The sequence below is a fragment of the Bison bison genome, unplaced genomic scaffold, assembly GCF_000754665.1.
Source record: "Bison bison bison isolate TAMUID 2011002044 unplaced genomic scaffold, Bison_UMD1.0 scf7180017864061, whole genome shotgun sequence".
In the NCBI taxonomy this organism is placed as follows: domain Eukaryota; kingdom Metazoa; phylum Chordata; class Mammalia; order Artiodactyla; family Bovidae; genus Bison; species Bison bison.
This window is the reverse complement of record NW_011494633.1, coordinates 7,484,087-7,506,738: the sequence shown is the minus strand read 5'-3', so window position 1 is coordinate 7,506,738 and position 22,652 is coordinate 7,484,087. Positions and strand designations below refer to the sequence as shown.

Here is a 22,652-nt window from a genome sequence, read left to right as displayed (position 1 = left end):
TGGGGGCAGGAGGAGAAGGGGACGACAGAGGATGAGATTGCCGGATGGCATCACTGACTCGATGGACGTGAGTCTGAGTGAACTCCGGGAGTTGGTGATGGACAGGGAGGCCTGGTGTGCTGCGATTCATGGGGTCACAAAGAGTCGGACACGACTGAGCGACTGAACTGAACTGAACTGATTGTCACTTGAAATGCAAAGAGTTGCCCTCTTTTTCTCCAGGTAAGGGTGGAGACTCAAATTAAAAGCTGTGAATAGGTCAGATAGTTTCAGAAAAAGCAAGAATTGAACCACACACACAGAAAGTAGCCATGGACATTGGGCACAGAAGGAAAGAAGGTCCCCAAGGGTGTTGCAAGCTGGTAGAGCTGCGAGATGCCAGGATGAAGTGAACTCATCCTGATGATGCAAACTCGGTCCATCTCCTGGAATCAAAAACCTGGACCACACAACTAACCCTGCTAATGTAAATGAGCTATGAGAAGACGGACGTGGCACCAGGCTTGCTAATAGAGCAGGCCTGTCAAACATCCCAACAGCTTCCCTACATTTAAGCCTCATGACAATCATATGAACAAGAGAGATTCTAAGTATGCCCATTTAACAGAGGAGGGAACTGAGGCTCAGAGAGCTGAAATGAGCTCCTCCTCTAAGTCCAGGTTCCCTGGCTCCAACCACCCCTCACCCAACTTGGCCCTCTGCCCCTCACAGGTGCTCAGAAAGATGTAATTGCCCATGGCCCTCTGACCTAAGGAAGCAAAATGAGCCCAGCCCCCAGGAAGGGGATTGGTGGCCTTTAGGCAGAAGCTTGAATCTGAAGAGGTGTCCCTGGGCAAACGCGCTAGCCCCTCCCTCCAAATCTTTCTCCTGCTCAGATCCTGGGATTCATCTGAAAGGTTTTCCAGGCTCAGAATATCAAAGATAAAATGTGTTTGGCATTGACTTAGGGCCCATCTCTGCCTGAGACTGCCCTCGGTCTTGTGTGTTATCATTACACTGGCTCTTCACAGTTCTGGTAGCAGTGGTCATTCTTATTCCCCAACTCACAGAAGAGGAAATGGGGGTGCAGAGAGGTTAATTAGCTAAGATCTCATCAGAGAGTGGTGGAGTAAAGGCTTAAATCCAGGTGCTCAGCCCCCGAGCCCATGCCTGAGCCACTGAGCCACAGTGCCCCCTGAAGAAGGGAGCCGGTGCCTGGAAGGGGGCTCCCATAGTGAGTATCGGGGGTACATTGATGTGTCTGTGTGTGTGCCTGGGGCAGTCAGTGTAGGCTAGGTCCCACACTCTCTGGGAAACTGCCAACAGATGTAGCATCCCTGAAGTGCTCCATCACTCTCTGGAACAAGCAGGGCCTCTGGTCCTTCATCTACTTGATCTATACTCCTCCCCTCACTCCCTTCCTGCTGCAGACTGCACATTTCACTGTCATCTTTCTTTCCATCCCTCTCCCATATCTAGGCAGGATTATGGTGGGGACAGGGTCTCCCCAGAGACTGCCGATTCGCAGCCATCCCACAGCATCTTTCTAGGATACACTCATTCCCAGAGAATCAGTCTGGATACAACAATCAACAGTTCCAGAAGTAACCTAGTGGACTTTCTCCAGTTTGGCTTCTGATTTGTGATTGGAGAATGGCCACTGGGTGGATCCACCCCAGGCATTCTGTGCTTGCCCATTTTCCCGGATCATCCCACCCCTCATTCCCAGGATGCACGTCCAGAGGAGCTCTCTGCAGTGTGAAATACTAGAGAAGTGGGCAGTGGGAGGATGGGGAGACGAGGAAGGGCTGAGCATGGAGCCCTGGACTCAAAAGGAACAGGTCCCAACCCAGAGCCCCTCACTTTCTTCCAGGCCCTGCCTCACGCCCTTTCTTCAATCCTCCTCCAAGTGCCCCAGTCCCCCCGATGTCTTACATCCCTTCTTCCTGCAGCCAGTGTCTGTGACACACCCTCCCCCCTGAACACAGCCCATCTCAGTCTCTGCAGGGCTCCCTGTGTGCATTTCAGAGGTGGCTCAGGCCGCCTCCCTCCATAGGTGGCCCTGGAAACCTGCCAAGACGTTGATGCCCGGCTCTGGGCCCAAAGGAGACACCTGTCATCCCCTTTAATCTGCTCTGCCAGGTGCAACCAGCCCGCTTACAGAAGCTCAAAGGCACTGGGTGATTCATCCTGGGTCACACGGCCAGACAGAGCAGGGCAACAGGTGACCCACAGGACTACCGCCTGGGCTGGGACGGGCTTTCTGGCATCTGCCTGGCTCCTGGCAGCTTTGTGCAAGGCAGCTTCCTGCCCAGGGTCCCCACCCCTCCCAGACCTGCTGCCTGAACCACCCAGAAGCTCCTTCCTCCTGCGCTGGCAGAGCCTGGGCACCGCGCTCAGGGCATACACGGCCTCCAGGAGCTCCAGGGGAGGAGGAGTTCCTTCTGCCACAAGAACCTGGCATTGAAGGTAAGGGGGATGGGGGGGCACCTTCCCACCTGCCCCAGACCACCAGGCTGAGAAGCACTAAGTGTGGCAACAGCCTGGACACTTGCCGACGCCCACTGAGTGCGAGAGCTGAGAGGGGCAGCCAGGCGTCGGGGGAGGCCATTTCACAGATGGGGAAACTGAGGCACGGGGAGGGGAACAAATGTCCAGGAGGTACAGAGGGCAGACCTTGTTTCATCACACCCTGGGTCTTCAAGCTATGGGTGAGTGCAGAGCCCTGGGTAAGAAACCCCTTCAGCCAGCTCAGGGGAAGAGTCAGTGTTCTGAAGCCAGCTTGTAGAATCGGAGAGTCCAGAGAGACGGGAGCGGAGAGTACTTCCCTCCCTGAGCTCGTTTCTGCTCCTATGTAGGGGGTGGTACACACTCCCCTCACAGGGACACTGAGAGGACTCAGTAAGGGAAGCCTGGAGGGAAGCTCCTGGAACGCTCCCCTCATCCTTAGACCACCCACCTAGAATCACACCAGGGAGATCCACGGGCACAGGGCTCAGCATGTGCCCCCGATGCTGGGCTCTGAGCTCTGAAACTGCTGCATTTAATCCTCGCAGCAGCCCAGCGAGGTACGAACTGTCACATCCCCATTTTACAGATGGGGAAATTGAGGCATGAAGCGCTTAAATGACTCCCCTGAGATGTCACAGCCAGTGAGTGGGGATGCTGGGTTCCCTGGTCTAAACCTGTGTGCTAGAGGAACCTACAGGCTATTCGCCAGGCACAGTCCCATAGCTGGGGCCAGGGGATGAGGGGTGGACAAAGACACATTTGTCCACTGACTCAACAAATACAGAGTGTACATGGTGTGCCAAGGGAGTGTAGGGCGGTGCACACAGCGTGATGCCAACTGCCTTAGGCTTCTAAATGGACTCTAACCCACTGAAAAGCCCAAGGCGGCTGGCATCACACTGTGCACCGCCCCAGTAGGGCCCTACTGGCCTCAATCCCACACTACCACCCTGGCCACCACCAGTGCCCCCAAAAGCCTGCCGAAGCTCCTGGATGGGGCCACAGGTCCCAGGAAAATTCAGGCAGCCTGTGGATTGAGTTAGCTGGCCGGAAGCCAGGTCCAGCGGAAACAGAAACAGGCCTGAGGCTGGCCAGGAATTGCACCTCCTCCTACCTGGAGAAGCTTGGTGAGCAGGTGTGAGCAGAGAGCTGTGCAGATCAAAATCAAGAGCCTAGTGTATGCCCGGTGCTTTACGTAAGTGATTTCCATATCCCTAACAATGAGCTGGAAGTGGGACCTCCAAGGCCTTAGGATGCAAATGAAACTACCCCATGTTTCAGAGAGATGGACCAGCTTGCCTGAGGCCACACAACTCTTTGTAGATTTACTCTCTGACCCCGGGCCTGTGCCCTCGCCACCCTATCATCCTTAGGTAGCTGTGTCAACTGCAGTCAGGACCCATTTTCTTTCCAGGGAAGGCAAGAGAGGTTTTGTGTCTGCTTGGTGACTTTAGGTAGATGACCAGTTTCTCTATCTGCCAGCTGAGCTCTACCCCTTGCATCTTCAGCAGTGGGCCTTTTTGTTTGTTTATTTGTTTTTGGGCTGCGCTGGATCTTTGTTGCTGCTTCCTCTAGTTCTGGCAAGGGGGCTACTCTAGTTGCTGTGCACGGCCTTCCCATTGCAGTGGCTTCTCTGGTTATGGGTCACAGGCTCTAGGGCACAGGCTCCAGCAGTTGCTGTATGGGGTTAGTTGCCCCACAGCATATGGAATCTCCCCTGACCAGGGATCGAACCCACGTCCCCTGCACTGGCAGGCAGATTCTTAATCACTGGACTACCAGGGAAGTCCCAGCAGTGGGCCTTTCAAGGTGGCTCCATAAATGGTAGCTCTTGCTACCGATTAAGCAGCAACTGAGAGCTCCCCAGTGGATTGAAGGCCAGCAAAAGGCATGCCGTCCCCCAGAATGTCGGCATCAGTGCCACCCCAGCTTGGACGCAGGATGCTGCGGTTTATGAGCTGGGCACAAAGATTCTCTCAGGGATATGGTGCACAGGGCTGCGTGCCGCCCAGAAGGAGCACTGATGGATGGCGTGAGCAGGCAGTTCAGTGTCCAGCTGATGGACTTAGTCCTTATTTGTTCCTCTGATAACTGGGCTGACCTTGGTTAATGTTTACCAGCAGCCTCCCCCTTCGCCCCTCTGGGTCCAGTGCTTAAATACGGGGAAGGACAGGGCTCTGTCTCCTCGGCCTCAGTCACCAGCCCTGACCTAGGACAGTGAATCGTAAGTATGCCTTCCACTGGCCAGAGGCCTCCAGGACCCTGCACTCCCCGGGCAAGCCTTGGGGATGCAAGGAGGATGGAGCAGGCTGGAGCCGGGCCACCTGTTGTCATAGTAACAGCAGCCCTAGGGGTCCTTTCCTGCTCCCCAAGCCTGTCCAGGGCCTCCCCAATTCCTCCCGGTGACTAAAGTGGCCCTCTGCGAGCGGAAGTGGAAGTAAGGGGGTGGGGGCTGGCTTTGGCATCCAGCGACCTAGGAGGGAGTATGTATGTTTCTGCTGGCACAGCTCCTGTATCTTTCCCGTTGGTGGTCTTCTGTAGGTCTCGCTGCCTCTGCATTTGCTCGGGTGTGTATCTTTTCTTGCTTCTACAAATGAGAATGATAAAGGCTCAGGGAGGGACAGTGAGTAGCCCAGGTTCACAGAGCAACCTGGTAGGGAAGCCAGGTCGGACCAGAAGCTCTGAGTTTCAGCTGTTCATCATGCCTCCATTCTCTGCAGCAGTGCCCAGAACAGAACCACACCAGGTCTCAGCCTGGAGTTACAGAAGTGGGCCCCTCTGTGCACAGCGGGCCCCTGGCCATCCTTGTGTGCCACGGAAGATGGGGAGCTGAGGAGGGCACTATCCTGGGGGGTGGGCTTTGAGCTGTATTCCTGAGCCCCCACTCTGCACAGGCAGCCTCTATTTAAGCCTCATGGCAATCCTCTGAGGTAGTTACTGTGGCGTTCCCATTTTACAGATGAAGACTTCTGGGACAGGGAGGTTCATCCCTTGCTCCCAGTTACACCATCTAGGATTCAAGCTTAGGCTGAATCCCCTCCAGAATCCCCGCTTCTGCCCTCATGCCCACTGCACAATCATCCCTTCAGGTCTCAGGCACCAGCTGGGGAATGGGAAGCCTGGTCTGGCTTTGAGTCACCTCTGATGCTGGGTGACCTTAGACAGTTGCTCATCCTCTCTGCCCTTTTGGGCAAAGCATAGATAACCTTGGCCCTCCTGCCCCTACCCCAACTCCCACTAGCTTTGATCTCTGGACTTTAGGAAGGATATGATTTTTCCATCACTGGTGTTTGGAGATGGAGTACAAAAATGACCCAGGCCAAGGCAACCAGACTCTTTTAGAGGATCCTAAAAGAGCCACAGTGTCAATAACAACTGATGCCTCCTGAGAACTGACAGTGTGCCAGGAATTTCTTGGCACTTTGCACCTATTTCTTTTGCATAATTGTCTTTTAGGGGAAGTACACCCATATCATCACTGGGAAACTGAGGTTCAGAGAGGTTGAGTAACTAGTCCAAGGTCACAGAACTGATAGCAAATTGAGCGTGGGCGTCCTGGCCTCATAGCCTCTAATCTTAGCCACAAAGTGACGCTGCCTCTCTTTGTTCAGCCAGGCCACCTCTGAGGTTTTCTGTTCTGAGGCCTCTACCTTCAGCTTTGTATACAGAGAAGGGCTAAATGCCAAATTCAGGAATCAAAACACCCAGGATTAAATTCGGTCTTGTAGAGACTTCCCTGGTGGTTCAGTGATTAAGACTCCCCACTTCCACTGCAGGAAGCACAGGTTTGATTCCTGGTCAGGGAACTAAGATCCCACATGCTGCACACACAAAAAATTAGTTCTGTAAGCCGCCAGTTCAGTTCTGTGATTTTCAGTAATTTATTTTATTTCCACAGCCACTGATTTCTCCATCTATATTGTTGTTCAGTGGCTCAGGCATGTCCCACTCTTTTGGATTCCGTAGGCTGCAGCACCCCAGGCTTCCCTGTCTTTCACCATCTCCTGGACTTTGCTCAAACTCATGTCCATTGAGTTGGTGATGCCACCCAACCATTTCCTCCTCTGTCACCCTTGTCTCCTCCTAGCCTCAATCTTTCAGCATCAGGGTCTTTCCCAGTCAGTCAGTTCTCTGCACCAGGTGACCAAAGTATTGGAACTTCAGCTTCAGCATCAGTCCTTCCAATGAATACTTAGGACTGATTTCCTTTAGGATGGACTCGTTCGATCTCCTTGCTGTCTCCATCTATAAAATGGGGCTAATAATAACTCCCACCTCTCAGGGTAAGCTCTGAGGGAAGATGAGACAGTACATGGATGCCTGCTATTCACGAAGTGAAAAGAGGAGGAGGATGCTCACGCTGACATTTGCTAAGAATAGGGTCTGGCAGCTAATAGTCAATGAATAAAGACCTGGAGAATTGAACTGAACATTTTCTAAACTCAGAGGCCATTCTGTGCAGAGCAGGGTTCCCCTCTCTGGTCCTGAGCAGTGTGGCTAACTGGCCTGGAAGAAATCTGCCAGCTCTCTAGCTTGAACCCTCCCTGTGCACAGGTAGGGCTTCCACACCTGCTAGATGCCCACCCACTCATAACCTTATCCATTCTTCACATCTGCCTTGCAAGAGATTCTTTTCTCCACTTACAGGAAGGCGAGGCTCGAAGAAGTGCAATCACTTGCCCAAGGCCACTTACCTGTACGTGGCAGGGCTGAGTCACCCTGGGCTTTACCCAGGTGTCGATAGGCTGTGACCTTAGGTCACAGTCACTTCCCTAGACCCCACTGGGTCGCTCTTGATCACCGTTTTATGTCCTGGGGGAAAGAAATGGCATGAGATTAGGCAAAGGGACAGCTGATTCATTGTCCCCGACCTACCCCAGACTCCGGAAGTGTCATTGTGACATCTTCATTCTGCTGATTTGAAGTTTGGTCCCTGTACCTCTGGGCACTTCGCGGTTTCCTCTCTCATCTCTGGTCAGCTCCCCAGCACTAGGATTTGGGGATTAGGGGGAAGGGACTTCCTTGGATAAAAGGGAGAGGAGAGAGAGGTCTTGGGCCCCCGAAGTTCTAAGGAACAGACTGGGAGGCAAAAGGAAGCCAACAGAGTCTCAAGACTGACGTCACAGTGTTCGGGACCTAATTCTGACACTCACTGAATTGACCTGGAGACACACTGTCCTGTCTATAGTTCGAGAGGTGGGGAAACCAAGCCCTGCTCCAGCCAGCTTTATCCCTGATTCACTGCATGGCCTTGGCAAGGCTCTGACCCCTTCCTGGCCTCAGACCATTTACTGTAAGACGAGGAAGCCAAAGGAGGTGATGTAACCCCCAGGCAGAAGGATGGGGTGGGGGCAGGGAGGTGCTCACCCCAGCTGTAGCCCCTCTTCCCCTCAGCCGCATGTCAGCCTTGTTACCTTCTTAAGGTCAACATCCCTCTTGGCAGGAGGGCACCTCGCCCTGTAACCCCATGGGAAGTTTCAGTCCATCTTGTTCCACCAAACCCAGATACCCCTCTAATTAAAATTCCAGCATTGGTACACAGGGACCTCATTTAGGTTCCCCCTTAACCTCAGTCTATACAGCTGGGCAGAGTGAGGCCCCAAAACAAGTAAATGCTTACCTAAGGCCAAGTGGACAGAGGTGGCCCTGTGTGGACGAGAAGCCACAGCCTCTGGCTCTGAGGCCAACTGGCATATGTAGTGTCCCCCCGGTGCAGAGTTCAAATCCCTCATCATCTCTGAGCCTCACCAAGATGGGGAATTTCCATCAACCGTGAAGGACCACACCAAAATCCGGTGGGGAGGTAGCGAGAAGTGCAAGGGCGATGGAAATATACAGAATTAATCTCAGCATCATCTTCAGCTCTAAAACCACTGGCTAGTTTACGAAAAATATAAACAGGTCTTACATAATCTGTGGTCTCTATTTGGGTTATTTAGAGGCCTGAAGTCCAGAAAAAAAAAAAAAGGTAATGGAAAGAAACCAGTTTTGGACTTCATCTTGTTGTTTATTGGAAAGAAACTTTAAGTCCAAGGGGGTAAGTAAAACCCAGCATTCCTTGTTTCCAACTGTTTCCATATGCCAAGTTCAAGAGCTCCTTTGTCTTTGTATTTTATTAAAATGATGTTTTAGTTATGTGACTAATACCAATAGCCAGCTCTGTGGCTGCAGGCACACCCTCTCCTCTGCTTGGAACTCAGTTCCCTTATCTGGGAAGAGAGCAGGTGGTACTTAGGAGACCTCGGCGTGGTGGCCCAAGGCAGGGGTCTGTGTGGAGTGGAGGGAGCTCTGTGGGGCAGAGCTGGTCCTGTGTTGCTGCAGGAGACGCTGACTTTAATGATCACTAGATGGAGCCTGACCTTGCTGGGCCACCCACAGGCCTTGCCATTCTCTGCTGTCTCCTCCGACCAGCCATGGAGCTCATCTTCCTCTCGTCATCCTCTGAGGGCTTCTGCTTGCCCATCTACCAGGCTCTCCTTCAAGCCATCTTCTCTCTTAGGTGCTTTCAACGTAAGGTGTGGAGTCTAGACTTAGTGAAGATCTTACTTTCAAAGATCCCCCAAATCTGACTTTCTACCTGTGACAAAGTGAGGACCAGAGAGACTAAGCAACTCATCCAAGGTCACACAGCTGGTGGTGGCAGAGACCTAGATTAGAAGCCAGGTCTGTCTGAAAACGAAAAGATGCTTTTCCAACTCTTACCCACCCCACCCCGCCCCCCACCCACACAGAGACAAATTCCACTTGGCTGGAGGAGCCAGGACCTTCAGCACCCACAAGCATGTTGAGCAGAGCTGGGACAGAGGCAAGCAGGGTGGGTGGCAAAGCTAACCGTCAGCACAGTCCTGTGACTGAGGCCACAGACTCACTGTGAGGGCAGCCCTCCAGCTCAGGAACATCCACTAGGGGCTGAGGTTCACTGTGTGTTGGGGTACCGCCCCCCGCCCCAGCTGGGTTTCCTTACAGCTCTTCTGTGTGTCATTGAACCAAGATCCCTCCCACTCTGGGCTGTCACCTCTCTGTCCATTAGGTAACAGATTTCAGTGGAAGTCCTCCTAGGGCTGTTCCCGATCCAATCATCCCTGAGTCCAATTCCACCCACCTCCTGGGTCATTGTCCACTTCCTGTCCCTCAGTTTCCTCTTCCCAAAATAAGGGCAGCAGCACTTACACCTTGGGGTCATTATGGATATTAGTGGGGCCATCGAGAGCGTGGACTCCAGACCCAGATGACCTGGGAGTGTGATTCTGATTCTGCTACTTGTCTGTCCTGAAACCTTGGACAAGTGACTTAACCTCTAGGAGCCTGGTCTCATCTGTAAGCCCAGGGGTGTCGCATGACCTACGTCAGAGGCCTGTTACCAGAGCATGGTGAGATAAGACAGTAAAGAGCTTAGGATGGAATTTGGCATGCAATAAGCACCATCAAGTCCCTGCCATTGTTCTGAGTCTTTCAGTGACGCTGACATAGAAGAATGTTAGTCATATAGATCCTCGATAAACTGGTTGCTTTGACCTGGCATCAGTCAGTGGCCAAGGGACTCACTGTATGGTCTGATCCAGGCATGGTACCCTTCTCTCTTGCAGGATAATGGCACTCTCCATCACGCGGGGCCTTCTGCTGCTGGCAGCCCTGTGCTGCCTGGCCCCCATCTCCCTGGCTGGAGTTCTCCAAGGACACGCTGTCCAAGAGACAGATGATACATCCCACCAGGAAGCAGCGTGCCACAAGATTGCCCCCAACCTGGCCAACTTTGCCTTCAGCATATACCACCATTTGGCCCATCAGTCCAACACCAGCAACATCTTCTTCTCCCCCGTGAGCATCGCTTCAGCCTTTGCGATGCTCTCCCTGGGAGCCAAGGGCAACACTCACACTGAGATCCTGAAGGGCCTGGGTTTCAACCTCACTGAGCTCGCAGAGGCTGAGATCCACAAAGGCTTTCAGCATCTTCTCCACACCCTGAACCAGCCAAACCACCAGCTGCAACTGACCACTGGCAATGGTCTGTTCATCAATGAGAGTGCAAAGCTAGTGGATACGTTTTTGGAGGATGTCAAGAACCTGTATCACTCCGAAGCCTTCTCCATCAACTTCAGGGATGCTGAGGAGGCCAAGAAGAAGATCAACGATTATGTAGAGAAGGGAAGCCATGGAAAAATTGTGGATTTGGTAAAGGTTCTTGACCCAAACACAGTTTTTGCTCTGGTGAATTACATTTCCTTTAAAGGTAAGGTTGCGTAACCAGTCTGAGCTTTTTCACACAGAAATACCCCCAAAATATTCTCCAACACTCAGTTCTTAACTTTCCTGGCAGCACAGAATGGGATATAGCCGTGCCTCTCTGCATGTGTTATTCAATTTTCCACACATGACCACTAAAACGTCCTGTATTCACATAGGGTTAGGGAATTATGGATTAAACAAAGTACCTTCATCTCTGCAGGACTTTTCAGAGCCCTAAGTGTCCTAACATGCATTGCAAATTCCTACCTTGGAGAGGTGTATGATATGCAGTGCCTCCCAAAATAGAGTCAGAAAAACAAATCCCGAACCACACTTCTGACAACTGCAGTGCAGAGAAAGTAGTGACACCTTTGGAGTCAGGAAGACCAAGATTTAAATTCTTCCTCTACCACATGAGACTCCACGAAATTGAAATTCTGGATCCTATACCAGCCTTGCATTATTCTCCCCCAAAGTCTTTTCTGTAGACTGCTGGTTCACTTTAGACCCATTTTACAGATGGTAAAACTGAGGTTTGGGGCTTCCCAGGTGGCTCAGGGGTAAAGAATCCCCCTGCCAATGCAGAAGCACAGGAGATGCGGGTTTGATCCCTGGGTCAGGAAGCTCCCTTGAAGTAGGAAATGGCAAACCCCTCTAGTATTCTTGCCTGGGAAATCCCATGGACAGAGGAGCCTGGTGAGCTACAGTCCATGGGGTCGCAAAGCGTCGGACACAAGCACACACGCAAACCTGAGGCTCAGAGAGAAGTACCTCACCAGGAGGCTCAGGGCTCCTTTATTTCCCCACTGTTACTAAACCTTCTCCCACCCTTGGCTGATGTCCGCTGTCTCTTCTCTCCAGGAAAATGGGAGAAGCCCTTCGAGATGAAGCACACCACAGAGAGGGACTTCCATGTGGACGAGCAAACCACTGTGAAGGTGCCCATGATGAACCGCCTGGGCATGTTTGACCTCCACTACTGCGACAAGCTCGCCAGCTGGGTGCTGCTGTTGGACTACGTGGGCAACGTCACCGCCTGCTTCATCCTGCCCGACCTGGGGAAACTGCAGCAGCTGGAGGACAAGCTCAACAACGAACTCCTCGCCAAGTTCCTGGAAAAGAAATATGCAAGGTGATCTCCCAGACAGACCGACCTGGGAGCTGCCACATCTGGTTCAGTCAGAGGGTGGGGGGATAGACCCACCGACCACGGCCATGACCGCTGTGTGTCTGCTTCCAACAGAGGCCAGAATGCATGCACGTGGTACCAGGCAGACTCCATGGGAGGGCTGGTGCCCAGGGGTGAGGAGTGAAAGTCCTGTCCTTGAGGACGTCCTCCCCAGCCTGGAAACTGCCCGTTCCTGGTGCACAGGGAAAGCAATGTCAAATTCATGTTGTTGGCAAACCCAGAAAGAAGAGGATGGACTTTTTGGCAAAGGTGGCAGTTGAATGTAGATTACAGGATAGAGTGTGGATTACAGGCTAAAAAGTCCACGGCAGGATGGGGGCGGGGGAGGGGAGGATAATGCTGAAAAAGCCAACGCCCAGAGCAGGAAACTCCAGCACCTGTTTGAGGCTGGTTCTGATTCCTCTGTCATTAGATGAGTGTGGTTCGACCAGGTCCCCATCATGCACTCCATATCAGTACCTGTCTCTGTGTTTGTAGATATGCCCAGGCCCGGATGAGCAATTTTATCATGTGTAACATAAAACAAAGATGAAAATACAGAAAAGTACTCCTCACGCCCTCTACAGACATCACTCAGGACCTACCACCACACCCCACAGTCCCCTGGGATCCTGGCCCTGGGGGAGTCCCAGTCTAGCGGGTGTGATGAAACCCTACAGGGAAGTAGTGAGTACAGTCCTTCCAGAAGACACCCCAGATCTCCAGGAGGCCTTCTCAGAGGAGGTAGCCCTTGAGAGGCTCTGCAGGACAAGAGGATGGCCCTGATTCTAATATCCTCTGACCCTGGGCATAGAGGAACTAAAAGTGGAATAAACCAAAGTGTGAGAGCAGGGGGAGAGGGCACCAACTGGAAAGAACAACCGGAAAAGGAAGCTCTTTCAACTCTGTGACTTTTTTTTTTTTCCACGACAGTTCTGCCAATTTACATTTGCCCAAACTGTCCATTTCTGAAACGTACGATCTGAAAAGTGTCCTGGGCGATGTGGGCATCACCGAGGTCTTCAGCGATAGGGCTGACCTCTCAGGGATCACCAAGGAACAGCCTCTGAAGGTGTCCAAGGTGAGTGTGTCCCTGACGTCTGTAGGTCAGAATGCATGCGGGGCCACAGCTCTGGGGCGAGGCTGAGGAAGGGGCAGAGGGATGCAGGCACGCCAGCAGACCAAGGCCCCTGAGGAATGCCATCGCTCCACAACGACGGCAGTGTGGTCAGCTGACAGAGGGGAGGAGGTGGCCTCAGGTGCTTGGAAGTTGTGGCACTTACTCTCCGTCTCATCCTTGTCCAGGGACTTCCCTTTTTTGGGCCCCTATAACCCCCTACTTACAGAGAGAGACTTAGGCTCGGGGATTGCCAAGACCTTTTGGCCCCTGCATCTGAGACTCCGGGAACTACTGGCGAATCACCGAGTCAGTGATTTCAACCAAAGATGCCGTTTATTCAGGGGAATTACAGGTGCCCAAGAAAACAACTGCGGTTCAGTGTTTGTGAACGGAGTACTTGGGTGGGGACAAGGCACATGAAAGCACCCCTCAAAGTCCTGCTCCCCAAGGAGCTTAGTATCTGGTTCCACAAAAAAGAGGGGAGCCAAGGAAACAGAAGGCAGGAAAATCTCTCCCCCGAGGTGATGGGTTGTTTCCCAGGAAGGCTGGGGAGGAAGAGGCTGGGGTACCCTCGTGGATCAGACAGAGGCCTTGCGAGCATCCCTCGTGTGTCCCCTGCAGGGCCAGGTCGTGGATCAGACAGAGGCCTTGCGAGCATCCCTCGTGTGTCCCCTGCAGGGCCAGGTAGACAGCGATGGGGAAAGACAGGAGGCGAGGAGAGAGGCCAGAGGGTGCCCCACCCTGGGCGAGGCGCTCCTCCCTGCCTGGCTCCCAGGCCTGGGTGGGGGCCTGTCTCCAGTCCCATGTGACCTCGTTGCTCTCCCGCCTTCCAGGCGCTCCACAAGGCTGCACTGACCATCGATGAGAAAGGGACAGAAGCTGTCGGGTCCACGTTTCTGGAAGCCATCCCCATGTCCCTTCCCCCAGACGTCGAGTTCAACAGACCCTTCCTCTGCATCCTCTACGACAGAAACACCAAGTCTCCCCTCTTCGTGGGAAAGGTGGTGAATCCCACCCAAGCCTAACTGCCTCTCGGAGCTCAGCCTTCCCCTCCCAGGCCAGGTCCCCCCACTCCCTCCATGGCATTAAAGGATGACTGACCTAGCCCGAGCTTGCGTGTGGCGTGTCAACCCTTCGTCCTCTTGCATCTGAGTCTTTCTTTGCATCCCCAGGATGTGTGTGGAATCTGGGCCATGGCCCTCCTTCATGTGTCCACTGCATTGAGATGCCTTAGCATTTACGCTGCCCAACCCCGTGCTCGGCCAGGCTGAAAGGTCGGCTGAATCCCACAGCTTCCTGCCTCTCCCCCAGTCACTACAGAAAAGCTCCAGGCTTTCCGGTCTCCTCTGGGGTCCCCAGGGGGAAACCCCACAGGCTCGGAATCCAGCCCATGGCCCCCACCTCCATCCAGCGTCCACCGGGTCCTCCTGCTCAGCCCCATCCCCACTGGTCTCACTGTGGCCCCCACTTAGAGCTCCTCATCTGCAGGCTGCCACTGCTTCCAGAGTCTTCAGCTCACACGGGGACACTGGGCTGCAGCGTCTCCAGCAGTAGAGATAGGAATCGGGTCCTCTCCTTGTCCCACATCATCACCTGAGCCAGGCTTGGACACTGACCGCTCACAGGTCTCTCCTGCCAAAGGCTCTGGTTGGTGTTTGCAGGGGCCCTTTCCCATGAGGCTGGACTGGGAACACATATTTCTGTCCTTGTCACTCCATCTCTGCGCCAGGACCCTCAAACATGCCATTCCTAGAGGCAGGTCTCATCTCCCCGGTGAAGAGAAGGTCCCAGTCTATATCACTTGTTCAAACTCCCCCAGGACGTCAGCCGCACCCCCCGCAAGATCACTTACCCTATGCCCTCTTGTAATCCCTAATCACCTGGCCAAGTTGCCCTGGATGGCTCTGGAAAGTCCTGACAATGATTCCGAAGTCACAGGAGGGGAAATAGAGCAGATCATCGACCCCCAGTCCCCCTGCCCCTGCCCTCCCTTAGCTAAGCTGTGTCAGGGGCCGTATTTCCACCAGTCTTGCTCCTGTGTTCCTGCCCCGGAGCCCTTCCTGTGGTCTCTGGCTGGAAACCACAGCTCCCAGGCCACAGTTAAAGGATGTCTCAGGAGCAGACCCTTTCACTGAGGGCCACATGGCTCCTTCCCACCCCCCAAGGCCCTGCAAGAGGGCTGCTGCAGTCAGAAGGCCTGGCTGGACCCCAGCCTGAAGGAGCCAGCTCCCCAGACTCTCATGGGAATACACTTGTCCCGGAGAAGTACTGCCCCATCCTACACACATCCAGTGATCACCATCTAGCTTCTCGTTGGGATGAGCGCAAAACTAAAGAACAGGCTTGAATCACATCAAATGTATACCATGCAAGTCAAAAGGGCCACATCTGTGCAATTTCACAGAATTGAACATAATGGATGAAGATCAGACCATTTCCCAAATAAGCCTCACATCTCTTGAGTTTTCTCTGCCTAGAGACCTCCAACTTCCACAAATTCAATTAATGACATGACTATCACCCAGCACCCAGAATGAGGCCAAACCTGAGGGTCTAAAGAACTTGGATCAAGTCCAGACTCTGCCACTTCCCGACTGTGTGATTTTAGCAGTCATCAAACCTCTCTCAATATCCTCCTCAAATCATATTTTGAGGTGCTGTGAGGTTCACATCAGAGTACTAAAACAGCTTTTTAAAGGACAACAGAGGAGGGCGCTGGTGTAAGGGACAAGGTTTGCTGACTCTGAGCTCCTTCGCTAAGCCTGGCTCCCTGGGAGGAGCCGTGCACACACTTTCCTGCTGAATCCTCACGGCAGTCCTGTGATGCTGAGAGTGGAGTTGCTCTGCTCTTCTGTGCGGCCCTGTGTGCAGATGAAGAAACTGAGGCTCAGAGAGGCTCGTCATCTCTTTCAAGGTCATGGCAAGTGGCAAAGTCAGCTTTAGAGGCTCTCCCTATTCCTCCAAACCCCACCACATCATACCAGATGGACTACACAGGACCTGTTCAGTCACTCAGTCCTGCCTGACTCTGCAACCCCATGGACTGCAGCACACCAGGCTTCCCTGTCCTTCACTATCTCTTGGAGTTTGCTAAAACTCATGTCCATTGCGTTGGTGATGCCATTCAACCATCTCATCCTCTGTCATCCCCTTCTCCTGCCCTCAATCTTTCCCAGCATCAGGGTCTTTTCCAATGAGTCAGCTCTTCGCATCAGGTGGCCAAAGGATTGGAGTTTCAGCTTCAGCATCAGTCCTTTCAATGAACACCCAGGACTGATCTCCTTTAGGATGGACTGGGTGGATATCCTTTTAGTCCAAGGGACTCTCAAGAGTCTTCTCCAACACCACAGTTCAAAAGCATCAATTCTTCAGCGCTCAGCCTTCTTCATAATCCAACTCTCACATCCATACATGACCACTGGAAAAACCGTAGCCTTGACTAGACGGACCTTTGTTGGCAAAGTAATGTCTCTGCATTTCAATATGCTCTCTGGGTTGGTCATAACTTTCCTTCCAAGGAGTAAGCGTCTTTTAATTTCATGGCTGCAATCACCGTCTGCAGTGATTTTGGAGCCCAGAAAAATAAAGTCAGCCACTGTTTCCACTGTTTCCCCATCTATTTGCCATGAAGGGATGGGACCGGATGCCATGATCTTAGTTTTCTGAATGTTGCGCTAAATTCCTCCTCAAACCATGAGGGGTGCTGGGGCCCATGGCACTTGCGTAGGATGCCTCTGCAAGGAAAAGAGCTCCGGGATCTGCTGGAATTCTTCCCACCAAAGGTTAAAGAGCTCACAGCTTTGAGCAAGCAATGTGGCATGCTTCCCAACACTGATGTTCTGGGAGAGTACAGGCTACTTGGAGTTCCTGAGAGTCCAGGGAATTCACCTAAGATACAGTCATTTCACAAAAAAAGTGGCCCGTCATTACATAAGTCTGGACTCTGGTTGACAGAGACCCAGTTCAAACTAGCTTAAAACCCCAGAGCAGATTTCACTGGTGCATATGGGAACCAACAAGGTCCACTCCCTGGGGGCAGGGGAAGGGGCACCTCCACGGGGCCAAAGGTCAGGGCAACCTTGTCACAGGGGGGACAGAAGTGTGCCGCAAGCCAAGCGGGATAGTCGTACGCCTCAGCGTTGCCTATTCTTTAGAGCTTTTAGATGTAATCACCGCCTAGTCTGATCCTCAGAATTGGTCCTTGAAGGATGCAGCTGGGACTCCTTGTCCCCAAGGTATAGATGGGGAAATGTGATCCAGCATGTTGGAAGACCTGCCCAGCACAGGCTTGAAGGCAGGTCCCTCCCTCTTCAGCTGGGGCTGCCCTACTGCCGTCTGTTCCCCAGTGCATCTCAGACCTTAGGAAGAATTCCAACCTGCCGGTCTATGCAGGGTCCAGCTCACTGCCCTAGCACCAGCTAAAACACAGCTGCTGGGGGTTCTAGACTGCTCTGCACCCCCAGGCAGGGACTCAGCTCTGCCATGAGACGGATGGGAGGGAAAGACACAAGCATGGGCTCAGACAGAGCCAACGTGGAAGGGACATTGACACCTCCCCATCAGTGGCAGGGGAAAAGAAAGTAAACCCATTAGATTTTCATCATAAATACATGAGCCTTTAAGGTTAAGTGCTAGATCTGCCCCCTCTGATGGGGTCATCTGAGCCTCATTCATAAAATGAAGATGAAAAGGATGCGTCTGCCTTCTCACACATGTGTGCTAGTCTAGAAATGGAGAATACTGATTACATGTTGATTTCCATTCCAGGAGATCTCCTGATCCTCTCCACAAGCCCATGGGGTGGGCATGAGCTCTATAAGAAAAAGCAAACCTTTTCTGGATATCTGTGCTCCCTGGGACAGGAGGAGACCCAGACCTCACCTTCAAAACATGCTGGTCTATGACTGTGGATAATGGGTGATGAATGAGGTTGTGACATTATGATTAATACAAATAAATATGTGTATTTCATCTTCATGCCAGTTCTGGCACAGAGATCCTAAAACCCTTGGATTTTCCTAACTGATGAGCGCCAGAAAGGTGTTTTTTGTTATATTAATAAGGTGACATTTGGAAAAACCCCTAGGTCACCTAAGGATGGGGGTTGTGGCCATGGAAAACTAACCCCTAATCTCCGGGATGGGGAACAGGATTGGGGATCCAGTTCAAACAACAAAAGTCATACTGGGGCTCTGAAATAACCTAGAGGGGTGGGAAAAGGCGGGAGGTAGGAGGGAGGTTCAAGAGGGAGGGAACATGTGTATACTTATGGTTCAGTTCAGTTCAGTCACTCAGTTGTGCCCAATTCTTTGTGACCCCATGGACTGCAGCATGCCAGGCTTCCCTGTCCATCACCAACTCCCAGAGTTTGCTCAAACTCACGTCCTTCGAGTCGGTGATGCCATCTAACCATCTCATCCTTTGCCGTCCACTTCTCCTCCTGCCTTCAATCTTTCCCAACATCAAGGTCTTTTCCAATGAGTCAGTTCTTTGCATCAGGTGGCCAAAGACTGGAGTTTTAGCTTTAGCATCAGTCTTTCCAATGAATATTCAGGACTGATTTCCTTTAGGATTGACTGGTTAGATCTCCTTGCAGTCCAAGTTACTCTTCAGGAGTCTCCTCCAACACCAGAGTTCAAAAGCATCAGTTCTTCCGCACTCAGCTTTCTTTATAGTCCAACTCTCACATCCATACATGACTACTGGAAAAACCATAGCTTTGACCAGACGGACCTTTGTTGGCAATGTCTCTGCTTTTTAATATGCTGTCTAGGTCGGTCATAGTTTTTCTTTCAAGGAGCAAGCACCTGTGGGTAATTCATGTTGACATATGACAGAAATCAAACCAATGTTGTAAAGCAATCACCAATCAATTAAACATAAATAAATATTCTTTAAAAAGTCAGTGAGACTGCCCTATTAGTAGGCAAGGGTGTGTGCCAGCATGGGACAGTCTATGGGGTGAGTCCAGCTCAGCAAACCTCCTGGAGGAAGAGAGAATTTCCATTTCCTGCATGAGTAGCTCTCCATCAGCCCGTCCTGAGCTGACACAGTGAGTGAAGCTGGCCCACCTTGACAGAGAAGGAAACTGAGGCACAGACAGGTTTGACTTCGATTTGCCAGGGTCAGCATTTGAAGGCAGGCAGTTGAGGCTTTGCAGTTCTGCCTAGCACGGTCGGTGGAGAGGGTGGATTGACATGGTTTTCTAGAGTCTTTTCCTGTGTAGGTTATTACAGAATATTGAGCTGAGTTCTCTGTGCTATACTGTAGGTTTTTGTTGATTATCTATTTTATATATGTGTGCTGTGTTAAGTCGATTTGGTTGTATCTGACTCTTTGTGACCCTAGGGACTGTAGCCCACCAGGCTCCTCTGTCCATGGGATTCTCCAGGCAAGGATACTGGAGCGGGTTGTCCTTTCCTTCTTCAAATGAACTTCCTGACCCAGGGTCGAACCACCTGTGTCTTGTCTCCTGCATTGGCACACGGATTCTTTACCGCTGAGCCACCAGGGAACTCGGTGTCTTATATATAGGGGTGTGTACACATTGGGCCTCCCAGGCAGCTCACTGATAAAGAATCTGCCTGCCAAGCAGGAGACACAGGTTCAATCCCTGGATCGGGAAGATCCCCTAGAAGGAAATGGCAACCCACTCTAGTATTCTTGCCTGGGAAATCCCATGGACAGAAGAGCCTGGCAGGTTCCTGTCCATGGGGTCTCAAAAGAGTCGGACACAACTTAGTGACTGAAGGAGAGCAACAATAAGTGTCTATATGTGAATTCCAAATATCATTGTACACTTTAAACTTCTGTAATATTGTAAGTCATTTATATCTCAATAAAGTCGAGGTAGAGGAAGTAAATGTAATAAAATAGTTAAAGGCAAAAAATTTAGCCACAAACAACTTGATGAAAATATAGCTGAATATTTAACTCAAAAATAAAAAAGGGTCCCAGCACACTGGAGGCCCCTGTAATAACCAGGCTGGTGGGAAGCACTGTTTCAGGGTTACAGTTCTCCTTCTCCGGCACTCCCCAGGCTACTCCCGTAGCCTCAGTGGTCTTCACCCACGTGTCTCCCCTGCAGAAGGCGGGCACGAGGCCCCTTGGAAGGGCCCCCACTCCCATGCCACATTCTCTAAAACACTTCTCTGTCTCAGGAAATTTTCCTTTCTTCTTTTTTTGTTTGTTTGTTTTCATTTGTGTTCTGAGACAAATAAGATTATTTTCCTTTTCTTTGTGTTTTGTTTTTTATTTTTTGAGAAGATTCTTCTTCCTTACCTTGTTCTTTTAAACTCCAGCCAGAGCCAGAGTTCTGGACCTCGCCTTGTAGATTTCACGCTCCCCTTTAACCCAGCTAGCTCACTGGAGAAAGGAGATGCCCTTTCATCCCCTTTCCCCCTGGATAGCCTGTCCCCCAGATTTTTCAGAGGACGTCCCGAGGTCTCCCCCTCTGCTCCCCAGCCCCACCTCCTGCTCCGTGGACCCTGGCCTTGATCTCGCTCTTGGAACCCCTCCTCTGAAAGGTGGAGGTGTATTCATTAACTCCTCAGATAACCCTGCTAGCTTTTCTGTCACCTCCTCCCCTTTCTTATCTGGGTTCAAGGGCCTGTCTTCTATCTGCTTGCCCCTTGTTGATCCTAAAAGCTTTAGTTTGCAAAACCCACCACCCCCTACCCCCAGGAAGCTCAGGAAAGGCTTCTCTCTGGGGGCTGGGGTTGCATGTGACTGTTGAGTTTGAGCAGCCTTGACACTCAGGGGCTGTTGTCAGTAAGTCTTAAAGGTCGTGGTCATCAGGCTCCTGGAAGCCCAAGGACCACAGAGGCATCTGAGCGCCTAAGGTGATAGATAAAGAGATTTTTGTATGGTCTCTCAAACCTGTTGCAATAGAACCTGGAATCCCTTGACAAGCCCCCCAATGGTGACTGCAGCCATGAAATTAAAAGATGCTTACTCCTTGGAAGAAAAGTTATAACCAACCTAGACAGCGTATTGAAAAGCAGAGACATTACTTTGTCAACAAAGGACTGTCTAGTCAATGCTATGGTTTTTCCAGTGGTCATGTATGGATGTGAGAGTTGGACTATAAAGAAAGCTGAGCACTGAAGAATTGATGCTTTTGAACTGTGGTGTTGGAGAAGACTCTTGAGAATCCCTTGGACTGCAAGGAGATCCAACCAGTCCATCCTAAAGGAAATCAGTCCTGAATATTCATTGGTAGGACTGATGCTGAAGCTGAAACTCCAATACTTTGGCTACCTGATGCGAAGAGCTGACTCATTTGAAAAGACTTTGATGCTGGGAAAAATTGAGGGCATGAGGAGAACGGGATGACAGAGGATGAGATGGTTGGATGACATCACCAACTCAATGGACATGGGTTTGGGTGGACTCCGGGAGTTGGTGATGGACAGAGGCCTGGCGTGCTGTGGTTCATGGGGTCACAAAGAGTTGGACACAACTGAGTGACTGAACTGAACTGAAGAAGAATGAACACCCCAAACTAACTGAGTCCATTAAACACTTTGGCCCCAGTGTGCAAATTCAGTTGGGAATCGCTTGGCCCAAGCCCATTCTGAAATGAGAAAAGTCTCTTCAACCAGGATGAAGGAGGCCTCCCAAGTGGGTCTCGTGCTCCAAGCCCTCCCTCCCTGCACAGAGCCCCCCCCGCCCAGGGGCGCTCTGACCCCAGGGGACCCTGGGCAATGCCTGGATGATTTTTGATTGTCATACCTGGGGCTGGGGAGGGGTTACTGGAATCTAGTTTTATCCAGGATGCTGCTAAACACCCAACAATGCACAGAACAGTGCTTCACAGCATAGAATTTTCCAACTCATAACTAGTACTGAGCTGGAGACCCCTAACTCCCTGTGGCCCCAGCCCTTAGAAGCAGCCAAGCTCCCCCTTCAGGAGGCAGTTATCAGATGAATGGCCCCTTATACACAGAGCTGCAGACCAGAAATATAGAGATCTGTCTGTCTCAGCTCTGTTTGACCAACTGCGTAACCCTGAGCATGTTAATGACCATTTCTGAACTTCACTTTTCACATCCTGTAAAATGAAGATAACAAAACTTGAGACAAAATTAATGTCTATGAGTGCCACATGGTTGAGGATTCTCATGTGATCTATTTCAACAGCCTTCTCCTGGCCTAGAACATTTTAGAATCTGAGGACCATCAGCTCCATGCTCTAGGGGCTTATAAAGTGAGGGCTGTAAGAGTTGCAAGAAAAATGGGAGATGGAGGAAGTGTGTGGAGTTAGGGAGAATCTGGGCTGGAATCAGGGAAGACGGATTTCTCACCGCTCTTCTGTGTTCTGGCTGTGTGTCATTTGGCAAGATCCCTCCTACTCTTGAGAAGCAGCCTCCCTGTCCATTAAAAAACAGGGTTCAGTGGAAGTCCTCCTAGGTCTGCTCCAGATCCAATCATCCTTGAGCCTGATTTGGCCTGCTTCCTGAGTAATCATCCACTTCCTGAGTTCCAGTTTCCTCTTTGAAAACTAGGGACTGTAGCACTTACACTTTGGGGTCATTGTGGATGTTAACAGAGTCATCAAGTGTGTTGACCCGGACGACTGGAGGTGTGATTCTGATCCTGCTACTCATCTGGAACCTTGGACAAGTGACTTAACCTCTAGAAGCCCTG

General features: G+C 51.6%; 1 protein-coding gene across 2 annotated transcripts; it reads left to right on the top strand.

Moving 5' to 3' along the window:
- Window positions 1-2,157: 2,157 nt before the first annotated feature.
- SERPINA1 (serpin peptidase inhibitor, clade A (alpha-1 antiproteinase, antitrypsin), member 1) lies at window positions 2,158-14,114 on the top strand. Of its 2 annotated transcripts, none has more exons than XM_010836240.1 (5): window positions 2,158-2,448; window positions 10,077-10,720; window positions 11,578-11,848; window positions 12,818-12,965; window positions 13,838-14,114. In XM_010836240.1, the coding sequence occupies exons 2-5, from the start codon at window positions 10,081-10,083 to the stop codon at window positions 14,027-14,029; spliced, it is 1,251 nt and encodes a 416-aa protein (XP_010834542.1). In that variant the 5' UTR covers window positions 2,158-2,448; window positions 10,077-10,080; the 3' UTR covers window positions 14,030-14,114. The 2 variants fall into 2 exon arrangements, with proteins under 2 accessions (XP_010834542.1, XP_010834541.1); XM_010836239.1 differs by lacking the exon at window positions 2,158-2,448 and adding an exon at window positions 4,613-4,714.
- The last annotated feature ends 8,538 nt before the right edge of the window (window positions 14,115-22,652 follow it).